The sequence below is a fragment of the Gadus macrocephalus genome, chromosome 9 (assembly GCF_031168955.1).
Source record: "Gadus macrocephalus chromosome 9, ASM3116895v1".
Lineage (NCBI taxonomy): Eukaryota > Metazoa > Chordata > Actinopteri > Gadiformes > Gadidae > Gadus > Gadus macrocephalus.
Genome location: NC_082390.1, coordinates 9,264,875 through 9,282,202, shown reverse-complemented (window position 1 = coordinate 9,282,202; position 17,328 = coordinate 9,264,875). Strand labels below are relative to the sequence as shown.

At 51.4% G+C, this 17,328-nt stretch overlaps 1 protein-coding gene across 6 annotated transcripts in view; it reads left to right on the top strand.

Annotated features, from left to right (window-relative positions):
* The window catches only part of kif21a (kinesin family member 21A), a 54,612-nt gene extending 37,987 nt beyond the window's left edge, over positions 1-16,625 (top strand). For 4 of the 6 annotated variants that reach the window (XM_060061616.1, XM_060061621.1, XM_060061617.1 and 1 more), the window contains 18 exons: positions 361-429; positions 711-853; positions 1,314-1,458; positions 2,095-2,292; positions 3,017-3,118; positions 3,404-3,569; positions 4,605-4,625; positions 5,899-5,956; positions 6,428-6,482; positions 6,741-6,940; positions 7,617-7,751; positions 11,325-11,461; positions 11,895-12,069; positions 12,753-12,917; positions 14,037-14,154; positions 14,407-14,577; positions 14,703-14,902; positions 15,014-16,625. In XM_060061616.1, the coding sequence (XP_059917599.1) occupies positions 361-429; positions 711-853; positions 1,314-1,458; positions 2,095-2,292; positions 3,017-3,118; positions 3,404-3,569; positions 4,605-4,625; positions 5,899-5,956; positions 6,428-6,482; positions 6,741-6,940; positions 7,617-7,751; positions 11,325-11,461; positions 11,895-12,069; positions 12,753-12,917; positions 14,037-14,154; positions 14,407-14,577; positions 14,703-14,902; positions 15,014-15,104 (2,349 nt within the window). In that variant the 3' untranslated portion in view covers positions 15,105-16,625. The remainder of the gene's footprint in view (positions 1-360; positions 430-710; positions 854-1,313; positions 1,459-2,094; positions 2,293-3,016; positions 3,119-3,403; positions 3,570-4,604; positions 4,626-5,898; positions 5,957-6,427; positions 6,483-6,740; positions 6,941-7,616; positions 7,752-11,324; positions 11,462-11,894; positions 12,070-12,752; positions 12,918-14,036; positions 14,155-14,406; positions 14,578-14,702; positions 14,903-15,013) is intronic. The other 2 variants (XM_060061618.1, XM_060061620.1) reach the window with 2 other exon arrangements.
* The last annotated feature ends 703 nt before the right edge of the window (positions 16,626-17,328 follow it).

Genomic DNA, 17,328 nt, shown 5'->3' with positions numbered 1-17,328 from the left:
AACTGATTGGCTGTAGAAGTGTTCTGAGACACGGCTGCGAAGGTCAACCTTCAAAAATAGAAGAGGCAAGTATCGTAAACGAAGTGCCGGTCTGGGGTCGGTTCCGGGCCTGTTTTACTGCCGTGACGCTTCCGTGACAGTTCTGGTGGAAATTGGCCTTCAGACATGGTTCCTTGGTTCTTACTCATGGTTCTAGCACATGGTTCTAACAAACGGTTCTAATATGGAGGTTGTTGAACTCAAGCTGGTCACCATTAGCAGGAATTAACATCAAAGATCTCCGCCGCACTCAGACGGTTGTTAGGCTATATGCTACCACCACGTATGATCCACTGAACTCCTTCTGCTGTCCGCCTGCAGCACCAACTCAAGCTGCTTGAGGCCCAGAAGAGGCAGCAGGAGCTGATCCTAAGGAGGAAGACTGAGGAGGTGAGCAGTAGTGATCGGCCGATATAAATGTTCCTTTTTTACATTGAGACTTGTGACATTTGTTATCCTCATTGTGTAATTTTTATGATGTAAATTGAGGGAGCAAAATAATTATCGGCTCCAAACATCGACTCAAGAGAATCGTCAGCCCGTCTCGGTCATCGGCTAAGACTGACGATCCCCTAGCAGCGACCGCGTGCTAGCACAACGCCGTGGGCGTTCTCGGTAGTTTCAACACAATCACCGATCGTTCTGCAACGGGGGGGTGTCTTGGTGTCCAGGTCACGGCTCTGAGGCGACAGGCCCGGCCCACGTCTGGGAAGGTCATCAGGAAGGTCACAACCTCTGACCCCAGCCAGGACCCCTACAGACCTCCCTCTGGACGCATGTACGCCCCGGGCAACGCTGCTCCAAACGGCACCAGGTAGGTTGAGTGTTGTGGTTGCATTGTTGGTAACTGGGACAAACTTAAGAACCGTGCTAACGTTAATGTTGACCGACGACAGACTAGCTAACTTCAGGGCTCAGTTATGGTTCCACGTCGACGCAACGCAAGGACCACGCTGACGCTTCGACACAGTCGTGAAGCTGTTTTGGTTCTGTGTCGGGTTTTAGCCAGCGGACCAATCACAGCCCTTGCTGCTGCGTCGCCTCGACGCAAGGATACAATTATTTGGAGGCGCACGTCAGGCCCATGCTGTGGACGCAAGGAGGGTCCTTAAGAACTAATAGGTCCATAAACCCCCTTGCGTTGCGTCGACGTGGGACCATAACTAGTTAACCTCGTTAACGTTAATTTTCACGGGATGCAGTTCTTCTTGATGACGGGTGAGAGGCTAGCTTACTGAGTTTCGCTTGCTAACGCTAACCTTCACGATGTTCAGGTCTTCGTACCGGCGCATGACGGGCCTGTACTCCACCAGAGTGGCCCGGGTAAAATGGCAGTCCTTGGAGCGCCGCATCTCTGACGTCATCATGCAGAGGATGACCATCTCCAACATGGAGGCCGACATGAACCGCCTGCTCAAGGTAAACGTAGCGCAGCCCAGCGCTGCCGACGAGGCTGAATTCAATCGCGAGGCCCATTGCTGCTGACGCTAGCTGAAACAGGGAGGCTGCAGAGAATAGGGTTATGCAGGACCAGGCATTAATTAGGTAGCCGGTAAGGCTTTATAATAAACTCTTTGTTGGATCTGTTAGTGATCAGTAAAAGCAGAGATGGTAAATGTGTTTTTCTCGCCAACCACGTTGTACATAAACATAATCTGATGATGTGTCATTGTTGTACATTTACATTCAGGGTTTGTGGAAGACATTTTTATCAAAAGCGACTTCCATAAGTCACTTTGTCAGAAGAAAGAGGAACAATATATCAAGTCGGTGTAGTAAGGATGTGCAAGGACGTACAACAAACAATAAGTGCGTACATTAAGGGCGACCTACATTGTATGTAACCTTGATTCAGCGTGTGTACGCAGCAGGAGTAGTATCCCCGAGGTCGACACACTCTGCTGTCACTGCAGCGCTCTGCCGCACTAGCTCCACCGCTAATCTCTTAAACTCATCATCCATCACCGTCCGACCGGTCGATACGAGACCGGACCCGGCCGCCACTCAGACCCGTCCGGTCCTCACCCCCTGTCCCCGCCCCTCTGGTCTCCGTAGCAACGGGAGGAGCTGACCAAGCGCAAGGAGAAGGTGATCCGGAAGCGGGAGCGTCTGTCGAGGGAGGGGCCGGAGGCGGAGCGGGCGGCGGCGGCGCCACTGAACGAGGAGGTCGACGCCCTGGGGGCGAACATCGACTACATCAATGACAGCATCGCCGACTGCCAGGCCAACATCATGCAGATGGAGGAGGCTAAGGTCAGGAGCAGGGGGTTCTGGGTAATGTAGTTAATTAAAGACGGATTGTGTAGGTGATGGAGGCTATGGTCAGGAGGACGGGAGGAGGGAGTTCTGGGTAATGTAGTTAATTAAAGACGGATCGTGTAGGTGATGGAGGCTATGGTCAGGAGGACGGGAGGAGGGCATTCTGGGTAATGTAGTTAATTAAAGACGGATTGTGTAGGTGATGGAGGCTATGGTCAGGAGGACGGGAGGAGGGCGTTCGTGGTAATGTAGTTAATTAAAGACGGATCATGTAGGTGATGGAGGCTATGGTCAGGAGGACGGGAGGAGGGCATTCTGGGTAATGTAGTTAATTAAAGACGGATTGTGTAGGTGATGGAGGCTATGGTCAGGAGGACGTGAGGAGGGAGTTCTGGGTAATGTAGTTAATTAAAGACGGATTGTGTAGGTGATGGAGGCTATGGTCAGGAGGACGGGAGGAGGGAGTTCTGGGTAATGTAGTTAATTAGAGGATATATGACCAACATCGACTACATCATGCAGATGGAGGCGGCTAAGGGTAGGGAGTTCCATTCCCTCAATGGGGTGTTAGATGGTGTAATCTCTGCCAAGGCTCATAAGCAATCAGTTCTTCGATCACTTTTAAAAAATTTAATTTCCTCCTGCTTGGGTCACAACCCTAAACTACAACTACAAACTATAAACTTCTTAATCCGTTACGTGTGTCTCTGGTCTCCAGGAGGAGGGAGACACGGCGGACGTCTCGGCCGTGATTGGCTCGTGCACGCTGACAGAATCCCGCTTCCTACTGGATCACTTCATGTTCATGGTCATCAACAAGGTACCACCATGCCGATCAGTCTCACTCGCGTATCTCACTTTTAGTAAAGTATATCTCACTATTGGTCTCTCTCACTATAAGTATATCTCACTATTAATATTGGTTTGTTGTTGATGTTCTTGGAGCTGAGGGGCTGCAGTCCCTAACGTGTGTGTGTGTGTGTGTGTGTGTGTGTGTGTGTGTGTGTGTGTGTGTGTGTGTGTGTGTGTGTGTGTGTGTGTGTGTGTGTGTGTGTGTGTGTGTGTGTGTGTGTGTGTGTGTGTGTGTGTGTGTGTGTGTCCTCAGGGTCTGCAGGCGGCCCAGAAGGAGTCCCAGGTGAAGGTGATGGAGGGGCGTCTGAAGCAGACGGAGATCACCAGCGCCACCCAGAACCAGCTGCTGTTCCACATGCTGAAGGAGAAGGCCGAGGTCAACCCTGAGCTGGACGCGCTGCTCGGGAACGCCCTGCAGGGTGAGAGGAGGCACACGCACACACGCACACAAACGCACCAGCACACACGCACACACGCACACAAACGCACCAGCACACACACACATGAACACACAATCGCATGCGAACACACACACACACACACACACACACACACACACACACACACACACACACACACACACACACACACACACACACACACACACACACACACACACACACACACACACACACACACTCTCTCTCTCTATAGGTCAGGAGCATTGCCTGCCTTGAAAAGTAGTCTTTAAAGATAAAATCTTTGTTATCGTTATTCAATCCTCCTGAACCCCAGTCCCCATGTACACCGTTTTGTGTGTGTTGTGTGTGTTGTGTGTTGTGTTGTGTGTCCTGTATTAGAAGTCTAAACCAATCCCTGACCTCCACCACACCCAGGGTCGAAAAGGGTTCTGGACTAGAAGTTTAACCAGCGACGTGGTCCTGACCGGGCCCACGTCTCTGAGAATTGAATAAAAATGTAACCTTTCAGAACCTGGGTCTGGTGTCGGCCCCCATGCATGTGTTTGAGTTGTTTCCTGCCTATTGTGACGCTCTACTGAACAGAAGCTGGACTGAGCATCCCTGAATACACCCTAACGAGTATCAACCTGGTTTGGTTGGCTCAGCCCCACTAGAACGAACAGAAACAACCTGTTTCTGTGAGCTCAGCCCCTCTAGAAGAACTGACGGAACCAACAGAACCAACCTGGTTCTGTTGGCCAAGCCCCTCTAGAAGAACTAACTGAACCTACCTGGTTCTGTGAACTCAGCACCATAAGAAGAACAGACATCGGCTCTCCTTTAAGGGTATACGGTGAGGTAGAACTGAGTCCATTAGTGGTAAAGTTCTCCCAGCCTCTGTTCCGTAGGACGCCTGGTCGAGGTAGATGCTTTTATTTTGTAGACATTTTGGGGGACTTGTGTTTTGATTTTGTGTGTCCCTTCTCTTCCCCCCATCCCCCCCCCCTCCCCCTCGTTGCCTTGTTTTTCTTTTGGTTTCTTTGTGTTTCGCAGAGCTAGGTAGCATACCGCCGGGTAAGTGCCATCATCAGTTGTTTTTCTCTGTGTCACGAACGCATGGAAGCCCCCCCACACGCCCCTCCCCCCCTAACGATACCCTGTTAACACTAGCAGGAGCATGCGGTGCATCAAGGCTTCTCTCCATCTGTCTGCTGTACCCCCTCACACCACCCCCCTGCCCCTTACCCCCCCCCCCCCACACACACAGTCTCTGCCCCCCCCCCCCCCACATCTGAAGGACTTTCAGGTCCTCTCTTCAGCACTGTGACTGAGGGCAGACGCTCCGACAGGAAGTGACCACGTTGACGTTTTCTCACCCCCTCCTCCCCTCCTTCCCTCCCTCTGACTGTCCCCCTGAAGGTCAAGGTCACCCCCCACTGACCCCCCCCCCCACTTCTTCCTTCCAGTAGACTCAGGACTAATAACTATATCATTATTTAATTCTCTCGGTTTTCTTTTGCCTCCTTTCTTCTTTTTCTTCTTCGTCTCTCGTCCTCCATAATATCTGTGACCTCTGTGACCTTTGTGACCTCTTCTCCAAGCTGCCTTGGAGGCCAACAGCAGCCCTAGGCTTTGGTCCTCAGGTCCCTCACTAGACCAGGTCTCTATTCAGACCAGGTCCCTGGCCAGACTGAGTCCCTAGCCAGACCGGGTCCCTGGCCAGACTGGGTCCCTGGCCAGACTGAGTCCCTAGCCAGACCGGGTCCCTGGCCAGACTGAGTCCCTAGCTAGATCGGGTCCCTAATCGGGTCTCTAGCAAATATTGGGTCCCTAGCCATACTGGGTCTCTAGTCAGACCAGGTCCCTAGCTAGACCGGGTTCCTAGTTAGACCGGGTTGCTAGCTAGACCGGGTCACTAGCTAGGCCAGGTCTCCATTCAGACCGGGTTCCTAGTTAGACCGGGTTCCTAGCTAGACCGGGTCTCTATTCAGACCGGGTCACTAGCTAGACTGGGTCACTAGCTAGACCGGGTCCCTAAATAGACCGGGTCCCTAGCGAGACCGGGTCTCTAGCGAGACCGGGTCTCTAGCCAGACCGGGTCTCTAGTCAGACCGGGTCGCTAGTCAGACCGGGTCTCCTGATCAGTATGGTTCTCGCCTGCTGGCCTAGTTCATCTTCACAGCGACCATTTTAGATCAAGAGCAAAACAAAATAGGTTCTACAAAAATGACAGTTGTGCATTTATGCCAAATGCCACAAGAGCTTGCTAGTGCAGTTGTGACTCTGCTAAAGAGCTCGGATTCTCAGGAGACTCACTCTTGACTTGTGTGTTGTTCCTCCCGGACAGAGAACGCAGACGACAGCAGCAGCGACGAGTCAGCCCAGAGTCCCTCGGCAGAAGGGAGGTGAGTTAGGACTGAGACCAGTCCGTCAGACCACCGCAGGATACAAAGGAGACGCATGTACCTTTACATTTACATTCAGGGCATTCAGCCCTGAATGTACATTTTATCCAAAGCGATTTACAATAAGTATTTTTGTCAGTAGAAAGAGAAACAACAATATAACAAGTGGCAACCCCTAACAATACTTAGGTTAACCCATTCCCCGTACACAACAAAGATAGCTAGGGTAAGATGCTACACAATGCTAAGTACTATTTTTAAGTGCCAGGATCTACATCAATCCATAAGTGTGTGCATTAAGTGCCAGGATGTAAAACATACAATAAAGTGCGTAAGAGGGGTGTGAGGGGATAGTTCCAATAATGTAACGTAAACGTAACCTGTGTATCCATACTAAAGACGTCTAGTATGTGAATGCGGGCGTGGTACCGATGAGAAACTTGACTCAACAAATACTCTGTTTTGCTGCAGCACCTTGGCTTCGGACCTCATGAAGCTGTGTGGGGACACCAGAACCAGGAGTAAGGTAGGTCTGGTACTGTTAAGGTAGGTCAGGTCCCCCCCATTCCTTCTAGGGAGTGGCGGGGTCCCCTCCTTCCAGGGAAGTTGGCGGTGCATAATTGTCATAGCATAATTGTTGTCATTGGCATAATTGTCAAGCAAACATGATAAAAATCTTTTGAAAACAGTCTTGTCTAAGGTGATAGGAGCTGGCCAGTGAGCACCTGGTTACTGTTTCCCTGACTCCATTCGTTGCCCAACCTCTGTCTCCTCCCCCCTACAGGCTCGCAGGCGGACCACCACTCAGATGGAGCTGCTGTACCCCAACAGTGACTCCGCCCCGGACACGCCCACCGACTTCTCCAGCCCCATGCTGCCATTGGCCGAAACGCCGGAAGGGGGCGGGGAGCTGGACTTGTCGGGCTCCTCTGTCAGGGACTACACTGCTCTTTCTCCTGGCTTCTCCTCTAAAATGGGCAGCATGTAAGTCCCGCCCCCCCCCCCACCCCCGCAGCTTGCTAACGCCCATATATGTCCCTTCCCGCTTCCTGCATGTTGATTTTTGCCGCTCTTTTTCCTGTCCCGTTGATTCACTAATGCTAGGTTAATGATAAGCTAACGTCTCTCGATGCAGCGAATGTGATGACGGCACGAACACGCAAACAATCCGTTGTGCTGATTTGTATCTCCCCCACATTATTCAAATTTTTCCAAACAATAACACTATTACGATTGCATTTTTACGACATGCTACCTGCCAAGTTTACTAACTAACTACCCCTTATGGCTTTTAAATTAGCTAACGATACATAAGTTAGCTGAAAAGCGAATGCAGCTCTCTGCCCGTGTGGCTGTGGCCTGAGCTAGTAGCTTAGCACTAACGCTACATATCGACCGCGTTAAGTAACTCATGAGCTCGGAGCAGAAGGAGCCCTGTTAATGGCACGCGCTGACGGTAGGTCCCCGTTTTGGAGTGTGTTCGCATCCCACCATCACCATTCATCATATCTGTCGTGGCTTGTTGTGGTGTCCTCAGTTTGGTTGTCGTTTTTATCGTGTGTGTGTGTGTAGTATTATTTTCTGTTGTTTATTTTTGTTTTGCTGTTTTTGTTGTCGTTTTGTTGGTGTCTGTTGTGTGTGGGTGACCTTTGACCCGCAGAGCGGTCAGCTCAGGGTCCCGGGCTCCGTCAGGGGCCGAGAGGCGGGCCCCCGAGCCGTCCCCGCTCTCTCGCAGGAAGACCTATGACAAGGCACAGGCCGCGTCCGACAGGGCAAAGGTCAAGGAGATCAAACAGTAAGCCCCTCCTCCTCCTCGCTGTACGCTTTCTCAGGGCCAAGACGCCCCAGATTGGGGCTCCCGGGCTCCCCAACTCTCCTACTACTACTACTACTACTACTACTGCTACTACTACTACTATTACTACCTCTACTACTATTACTACCTCTACCACCTCTACTACTAATGTTCGAATACAGTGCCTCTCAAATTAAGTACTCCAAGTACTCCAAAACAATAACCTAACTTTTGGAATAGTGGTTGAAATATAAATATGCCAACAAGGAGAATCCGTGAAAGAGAAAACGCATCCAGAAAATGTCGTCAGTTTCAGCAGGATTATATTTGAATGGGTTTCACCTCTTTGTTTTCTACTAATGTACTAAGATAAGATATTTTTTTAGCTAAACACTAGACTAAAAGGGTGCAAATACTCACAATTTAGTGAGAAACATGGGCCTGTTCTTCATGTAACTGTTGGCAAATTTCTCTTCACAACAGAAGCCCAACGCCAGGGGAGGGTCAGAGCATGTAGAGGTGAATCCCATTCAAATATATTCCTCCTGAAACTGACAACATTTTGGTGTTTCTGGATGCGCTTTCTTTTTCACCGATTCTCCTTCCTACATTTTTTCCAGATTTACATTTCAAACACAGGTTTTTAATTTATTAAGAGAGTACCCCCTCCAGTATTCCGAAGTACCCCAAGGGGTAAGAGTACCCCCATTTGAGAACCACTGCTCTAAACCTCTTCCTCTGGCTTCCCCGCTCCTTCTGAGTAGCATGGTGTTTGGACTAAGGGGAACGCCTACGCCTGGTTAATGCACACTTAACACTTACCTGTCAAGTTCTGCACTGAATTCTTAATCGCTGCTCTTCCGCGAGGCCCAAGGTGTTTTAGTGGAAACATTAGCATAACGTTAGATGTGTGCTTTCATTTATATTCAGTGTTCAACTTGATTCTCGAGCTCCGCTTCCCTTCGACAGCTGGAGGTCTGAATAAATCCTTCTTTCCTTTGTCACTTCTGGCTGAGTGAAAGAAGTTTCTAGTGGCAGAGAATCAGCTTTATTTCTTTCTGCCAAGCATTTTTCACACACGTAAGGAATGTGACTCTGATGTTCTGAATTCGACAAATACAAACGAAGCCATATTAATAAAATAAATCAACAGAAAATAATAATACAATAAAGAATATATATATAATTAGAATATTTCATGTTTGACATGATGAGCCGAGAGGTTCCGTGTCTGAACGTGGACCAACCGACTTGCGCCTTTGTCCCACGGAACCGGATAGTTCTGGTCAGGTCTGGTCAGGTCTTGTCGAGTCTAGTCTGGTCTGGTCTGATCCGGTCCCAGGGGCAGGCAGGGGTAAACCAGGGTAGTAGTGGTGGGATATTTCAACAGACCGCTGCCTGCACTGCCTCCACAGCTCCCCCTGCAGGATCAGCAAGACCTGCTGTAAAAACCCCTCCTCATCCTCCTCATCCTTCTCCTCCCCATCCTCTGACTCCTCTTCGGCCGCCGCCCACTCCTGTTACCACGACAACGTGTTTAGCCGTCTGACAGGGCAGCTGGGATGCATGCCAGAGGAGAAGTAAGCAGCACAGATACGCTTGAGGTTAGCACGTTAAGGAGCTAGCTATAGAGAACAGTAGCATCTCAGGTTAGCATGTTAAGGAGCTAGCTATAGAGAACAGTCGCATCTCAGGTTAGCGTGTTAAGGAGCTAGCTATAGAGAACAGTCGCATCTCAGGGTAGCATGTTAAGGAGCTAGCTATAGAGAACAGTCGCATCTCAGGTTAGCATGTTAAGGAGCTAGCTATAGAGAACAGTAGCATTTCAGGTTAGCATGTTAAGGAGCTAGCTATGGAGAACAGTAGCATCTAATGTTAGCATGTTAAGGAGCTAGCTGGGCTGAGGGGACACACACACACACACACACACACACACACACACACACACACACACACACACACACACACACACACACACACACTCTACCTCTATGTGTTGCATATGTTAAATAAGCTAGAGATGGTATAACTCCATGTGATTACATTACAAGGCTTTAACCATGGAAGGGTCCAGGCAGGCAGCAACAGCAGGCAACAACAGCAGGCAGCAACAGCAGGCAACAACGACAGACGCTAGGACGCTCCACTCTGACTGAGGAACAGTCTGACTCTCTGTCCTTCAGCGCGGACAGACGTCTCCACCCCTCGTCCAACGGCCCCCCCCTCCCCCGCTCCCCCCTCCCCCGCCCGTCGCCACAAGTAGGAATCGGTTTGGTTCCTCAATCCTACCCACAATGCACCAGGTGTGAGTTCAGGCCCCGGGGAACGGATTCATCACACACTGACTGCGGACTGTCCTCCCTCAAGGGTGTCATTCAACTCTCTGAATATATGACTCAAGTGTTGTCACTCGTAACCCACGGAGACCAGCGGTGCCGTCCATGGTGGTGGGACCACTGTTTCAACCCAGTGGTCCTGATCCGAGACCGGGCTCCACTCCTTGTTTTCACCCTCACCACGTCTTAACGCTATCTCAACGCTCTCCGCTGTGAGCGTGCGCTGGTCCTGAGGACGATGGAGGTGGGTCGGGGTTCTGCCCTCCCGTCACAGTATGGGTCTCCCTCTCCGCTCTGCATGTCTCTGTGTGGCCCTGTGGGTGGTGCTTCACCTTGGTTTCTCCTGCTTCTCGCACGCCTTCGCTTCCATCCACTTCCTTTTCAGCCTCCTCCTCCCTCCCTCTGGCCGTGTGGTGCTGTGGTGTGCTGTGTGTTGAGTACTGACGTCTGTAGATCCGCTCATCGATTAGCTTGTGACGCTCTTAATTTGTGAAGTGTGTATATTCACTGGTGTGTCTTTCTGCCTGTGTGTCTGTCTCTCTGCCTTTCTGTCTCCCTCCTCGTCTGACTGTCTATCCCTCTGTCTGTGTATCTGCCTGTGTGTCTGTCTCTCTACCTGTCTGTCTGACTGTCAATCCCTCTGTCTGTGTCTTTATCTGCCTGTGTGTCTCTCTTTACCTGTCTCTCTACCTTTCTTTCTGTCTATCCCTCTATCTACCTGTCTGTCTGTCTCCCTCTCTCTGTCTCCCTGTCTCTCTGTCTCCCTCTCTCTGTCTCCCTGTCTCTCTGTCTCCCTCTCTCTGTTTCCCTGTCTCTCTGTCTCCGTCTCTCTGTCTCCGTCTCTCTGTCTCCCTCTCTCTGTCTCCCTCTCTCTGTCTCCCCTCTCTTTCTCCCTGTCTCTGTGTCCCTCTCTCTGTCTCCCTGTCTCTCTGTCTCCCTCTCTCTGTCTCCCTCTCTCTGTCTCCCCTCTCTTTCTCCCTGTCTCTGTGTCCCTCTCTCTGTCTCCCTGTCTCTCTGTCTCTGTCTCTCTGTCTCCCTCTCTCTGTCTCTCTGTCTCCCTCTCTCTGTCTCCCTCTCTCTGTCTCCCTGTCTCTCTGTCTCCCTCTCTCGGTCTCCCTGTCTCTCTGTCTCCCTCTCTCTGTCTCCCTCTCTCTGTCTCCCTCTCTCTGTCTCTGTCTCCCTCTCTCTGCCTCCCTCTCTCTGTCTCCCTGTCTGTGTGCCTGTCTGTCCTCCGTAGGGGTATCATCAGCCCTGTGCAGGGCTCTAAGAGCAGCCGTCTGGCGGCTCTGCAGTGCGTCCACGTGGCTGAGGGCCACAGCAAGGCGGTGCTCTGTGTGGACAGCACCGACGACCTGCTGTTCACTGGCTCCAAGGGTAGGGGGCGCCACATCCACTCAGGACGTTCAGGCCAATCCTAAGGACCTTTCCCCTTCAGCCTTTCTTTGTTTCTTTGTTTCTTTGTATCCTTTATTCTTTCTTACTTTATTTATATCCTTTATTCTTTCTTTCTTCCTTTGTATCCTATATTCTTATTTCTATCCTTTATTCTTTCTTTCATTCTATCCTTTATTCTTTCTTTTTTTCTGCGTATCCTTCATTCTTATTTCTATCATTTTTTCTTTCTTTCTCTTTCTTTCTATCCTTTCGCTCTCTTTCTCTCTATCCTTTATACTTTCTTTCCTCTTTCCTGTCCTCTTTCTCTTCCTCCCTCCCTCTTGACCATGTACAGTAGCTCCATCCTGTTAGCTCCAGTCTCGCCCCTACATTCCCCCCACACCTCCATGACCCTCCTCTCCCCCCTCCCCAGACCGGACCTGCAAGGTGTGGAACCTGGTGACGGGCCAGGAGATCATGGCCCTGGGGGGCCACCCCAACAACGTGGTGTCGGTGCGCTACAGCTCCAGCCTGGTGTTCACCGTCTCCACCTCCTACATCAAGGTGTGGGACATCCGCGACTCGGCCAAGTGCATCCGCACGCTCACGTGAGTCCCGCCGCCGCCGCTAACGCATCAAAGGCATCAAAGCGGACGTGGGATTAGAGTGTTTTGTTTGTGTGTGTGTATGTGTGTAGGGGGTGGGAGGGGGTTTAGTCTCCATGGCGACGTTCTACTCTGTGATCATGGAGTTGTTAAAGCTGTGTCAGATGTTGACACGGCAACACAACAAAGGAATCTTCCGAGTCCATTAAGGATAAATTGAGCGCTCTTGGAGAGTGGTTTTGTTAAAACGTGATGGCAACAGTGTTTAGTTAGAGCTAGTGGTAGCCGTTGGAGCTAGTAGTAGAGCTTAGAGCTAGTGATAGAGGTTATAGCTAATGGTAGCGGTTAGAGCTTGTGGTAGCAGTTAGAGCTAGTGGTAGAGGTTAGTGCTAGTTGTAGCGGTTAGAGCAAGTGGTAGCAGTTAGAGCTAGTGGTAGAGGTTAGTGCTAGTTGTAGCGGTTAGAGCAAGTGGTAGCGGTTAGAGCTAGTAGTAGAGGTTGGAGCTAGTGCTAGGATTTGGAGCTAGTGGTAGACGTTAGAGCTACTGGTAGCATTCAGAGTGATTAATAGCAGTTAGACTCATCAAATATTGAACAAATTCAGCAGATATTAATCTAAGATTAAGGTCAGTGTTTAAAGCCCTCTCCATGCTCCTCCCCGTGTCCCCGTCCCCCCTGTCCCCCCAGGTCCTCGGGGCTGGTGAACGTGGGTGAGGTCTGCTCGGCCAACACCAGCCGCACCGTCACCATCCCGGCCGGCGAGAACCAGATCAACCAGATGGCGCTGAACGCCAGCGGCACCGTGCTCTACGCCGCCGCCGGCAACAGCGTCCGCGCCTGGGACCTCCGCAGGTGACTGGGGTGGGGGGGGGGAGAATAAAGGATAGAAAGAAAGAGAGAATAAAGGATAGAAAGAAAGAGAGAAAGTATAAAGGAAAGAAAGGATAAAGGATGGAAAGAAAGAGGGTGCTGGAACTGACTGGTTCCTGTACTGACTGGTTGTTGTACTGACGGTGTTACTGACTGGTTCTGTTAGTGAGTGGTTCTAGTTCTGACTGGTTCTGGTCCTGACTGGTACTGGTCCTGACTGGTTGTGGTGCTGCAGGGCTCAACGCTAAGGTTCTTTTCCCCTTGCCCGGTCGGGAATTCAGACCCTGTGGGTCTGAATTCTACTTGCTCGAAGTAAATTTTCACTGGCGGTTATCAAATAACGACAAAGATTCAGGTAAATTGTTATATTTTATCTTTATATTATCAGCTTTGTGATAACCACATTTGCCTCCGCGTTCCGTTTAGTAAAAAGAACCGGCAAGGCACCGGAGGACGGGTTATCAGCAGCCCGCTTGGATGCTGCTTGCTCTTATCGTGACACTCAAGCATCTACTTTCTGAAAGATGACGTTCCTTTAAAAAACCAACCACTTTTATTCGCCGTTGACGGGAACTTAAGGCAAACCTTGCAGAACATAGTTGGTGATTCCTCCACATCCTTGAGTATAACCCAGGGGAACTCCTTCTTCAAGGATGCTTGAAAAGTTTGCTTACGCTTGAGCTCGTACGCAGCCATCATCAGTTCTTCATCAGCTGACTGCGGCGTGCCTGCTACCTGCCGGGAGTCTCGCGATCTCGATTTTGATTGGCCGAAGCCACATTCAAATACAATCAAATAGTACACCAAGCATTACAAGCATTATCTGACGAGGGCAAGGAGAGGGGGCAACATAATAACTTCATAGATGATCGTAAAAAAATAAAGTTCCAATTATTATTATTTTTTGCTTTGAGTCCTCCACTTGCCCGAACAGGCAAGCGGGTTGTCATAGTTACTTGCCCGACGTGGCGTTTTATTTGCCCTGGGACGTCGGGCAATCCTTATTGTTGAGCCCTGGGTACTGACTGGTTGTGGTACTGGCTGGTTGTGGTACTGACTGGTTGTGTTACTGACTGGTTCTTGGGGTCCCGCCTGGTTCAGGTTTGCGTCGACGGGGAAGCTGACAGGCCACCTGGGTCCGGTGATGTGTCTGACGGTGGACCAGACGGTGAACCACCAGGACCTGGTCATCACGGGCTCCAAGGATCACTACATCAGGGTACGGCCTCCTTCAGGGGTCACGGGTTCAGGGTGGGGTCTGAAACGCACCGCCACCTGCTGGCTGAGGGACCAACCTTCACCCTGGAAATCGAATTTATTTCTGATTATTGTGTTTGTGGCTTTCTTTTGCTGCCAAATAACTGTGTGTGTGTCTCGATCTGTGTGTGTCTGTGTGTCTCGATCTGTGTCTATCTGTGTGTGTGTGTGTCTCTATCTGTGTGTGTGTGTGTGTCTCTCTCTGTGTGTGTAGCTGTTTGATGTGACAGAGGGGTCTCTGGGCAGCATCGCCCCCACCCACAACTTTGAGCCCCCCCACTACGACGGCATCGAGTCCCTGGTGGTCCAGGGAGATCTGCTGTTCAGCGGCTCCCGGGACAACGGCATCAAGAAGTGGGACCTGGACCGCAAAGACCTGCTGCAGGTACTGGGGGGGGGGGGGGTAGTACGGGGTCTCCCTCTGAGGGGGGGGGTGTAGTACGGGATCTCCCTCTGTGTTCTCCTGTACCATGTGACCTGTCCTCACTCTGTACCCTGTGACCCTCACAGCAGGTGCCCAACGCCCACCGGGACTGGGTGTGCGCCCTGGGCCTGGTGCCGGGCACGGCCGCCCTGCTGAGCGGCTGCAGGGGGGGGGTGCTGAAGCTGTGGCACACGGACACACTCGGGCCCCTGGGGGAGCTGAGGGGCCACGAGAGCCCCATCAACGGCATCTCCACCAACAGCAGCCACCTGTTCACCGCCTCCGAGTGAGACACACACACGCACGCGCGCACACGCATGCACACGCACGCACACGCACAGACCCCCTCCAGCTGATGTGTTCTCTAACTCGTGTTGTGTGTGTGTGTGTTTTCCAGCGACCGCACGGTGAAGATCTGGCGAGCCAGGGGTGGTCTGGACAGCACCACGGACGCGGCCGACGCGGCCGAGGAACTGGCCAGCAACTGACCCCCCCCCTCCCCACCCCCCCCCTCCCCCTGCACCCTGTTGACCCCTCCCCCCTGCCGAGGGGAACCCCTGAACAGTGGCCTGGGATGCCAGCGCTCTGCACTTTGAATCACCCCCCCCCCCACACCCCTAACCTGTAGCCATGGTAACCAAGCCCACAGGAAATGTGAAAAATAAAGGACGTTGGCGACTCGCGACTCGTCTCAGCGTGACCTTGACCACGCCCCCTTAGTCTTAACGCAGATGGCTCCGCCCTCGTGTGATTCCCCGCTCTGCTCTGATAGGTGACGCCGCGAATGAAACGGCCCCCGTGTGTTCTCCCACCCCCCCCCCCCCTCCCACGTAGACACCACTCGATACCACGAATGTCTGACTCCCGACACATTGACCCCCCCCCCCCGACTGACCGTTGTGCGTCTCGCTGACCGCGCCTGCGGGCCACGCCCACTGATTGTGAAACACGTATTAGCATGTAGAGAAGAGCCGGCCAATGAGAGGGCGCCGTGCAGGGCTGGGAGCTGGCTTTCAGCCTCACCCCCCCCCCCCCTCACCCCTCCTCCCTCCTCCCCATCACTAATCAAGTAGCTTTACGAGAGAAGGAGACGGATCAGAATTACCACCTCCTCCTCCTTTCCTGCTCCTCCTCCTCCTCTTCCTCTTCGCCTCGCCGTCCTCCATGCTGCAGCCCCGCCCACAAAGCTCGTCTTAACCGCGGTCCTATACACTGTACACCTGACCCATCAACGCTGTGTGTGTGTGTGTGTGTGTGTGTGTGTGTGTGTGTGTGTGTGTGTGTGTGTGTGTGTGTGTGTGTGTGTGTGTGTGTGTGTGTGTGTGTGTGTGTGTGTGTGTGTGTGTGTGTGTGTGTGTGTGTGTGTGTGTGTGTGTCCTCCGCTCCTCATCACGGGGTTCTGACTGTTGGGGTTCAGCAGGGGAGGGGGGGGGGGGGGGGGGGGGCAGGGTCCGCTTATTGCCATAGCAACCCTACTTGATGTTCACAACAATTGTTTCCTCTTGGCAGAGGTCGCGGCCTTTGACCTGGCACTACAATGTAAACATAATGATGTCTCTCTCTCTCTCTCTCTCTCTCTCTCTCTCTCTCTCTCTCTCTCTCTCTCTCTCTCTCTCTCTCTCTCTCTCTCTCTCTCTCTCTCTCTCTCTCTAAAAAAAACAGTCTTTTCATTGAATGTTGTGGTCGTGCGACAGTACATATCTACTGTTTTCTGTAACCAATGTATTCAAACAGCCTGATTGTGTGTTACTCTGTGTGGTAACGTACCCCCCTCCCCACACCCAAAGAGGACCCGAAGGAAGACTTCAGCCTTACTTCAACAGTCTTACAGACAGATTTGCCGGTTGGGCGGCCGTCTTGAGTGTGTTTCCGTTCAGCCGCTGTATTCTCTCACACTGGACGTTTCTCCCCCTCCCACTTTCTCCAGTTTTAGTAGTTGTTTGAAGATGGCGGACTCGTAGTGATTCTAATGTCAGATGCAAGGTTAATAAAATGTCATCTGTCAAAAACTGTTGCGTTGGTCTTTGAGACTCCTCGACTCCTTAATCGGGACGGATCTGAGATTATCGGACTCCAATCACGATCATATCTTGTCCTCATTACAATACTGTCAATAACCACCCTAAAATGTTATTTTGGAGTGACTTATCAGTTTTGCTATAAATTATGATATTTCTGTATTGTGTACATGGCTGGCCACATTGTCGCTCTCGAAATCAAATTCTACACAATAATACGAAAAACCTTTTTATTTTTTTATTGACGTGTGGCAGAATGGCCACATAGGGGCAGTGGTGGGCAGTGTTAGGCCGTCGGGAACACAGCTTTAACGGGCTCAGGCGGAGAAAATGACAGGTCAGGTCGACGACCTGTCATTTTTTGAAGCTTGAAAATAAACAGTAATAGGTGACCACATGAGGTGGTGGGATAAGGAATAGGTGAAAAAGCAGATCAATAATAATAACCTACATCCAAGGTGATTATTATTATTATTGGCGGTGACGGTGAATTCGGACTGAATGAATGTTCCTGAATGTGGTAGAGGCCGGCACCAGGTTTCCTCCAAACGCAAGATGCACTTCTGCCTCCGAATGATCCATGTTGACGTCGGGGTTTCTAATCATAGCCTCCCGGAGAAAGACCCCAGGTGTGCCGGCCAGGTGGTCCGTCACCGTCCGTCCCCGGTCAGGTGCTGCACCAGAGCCGGCGTGA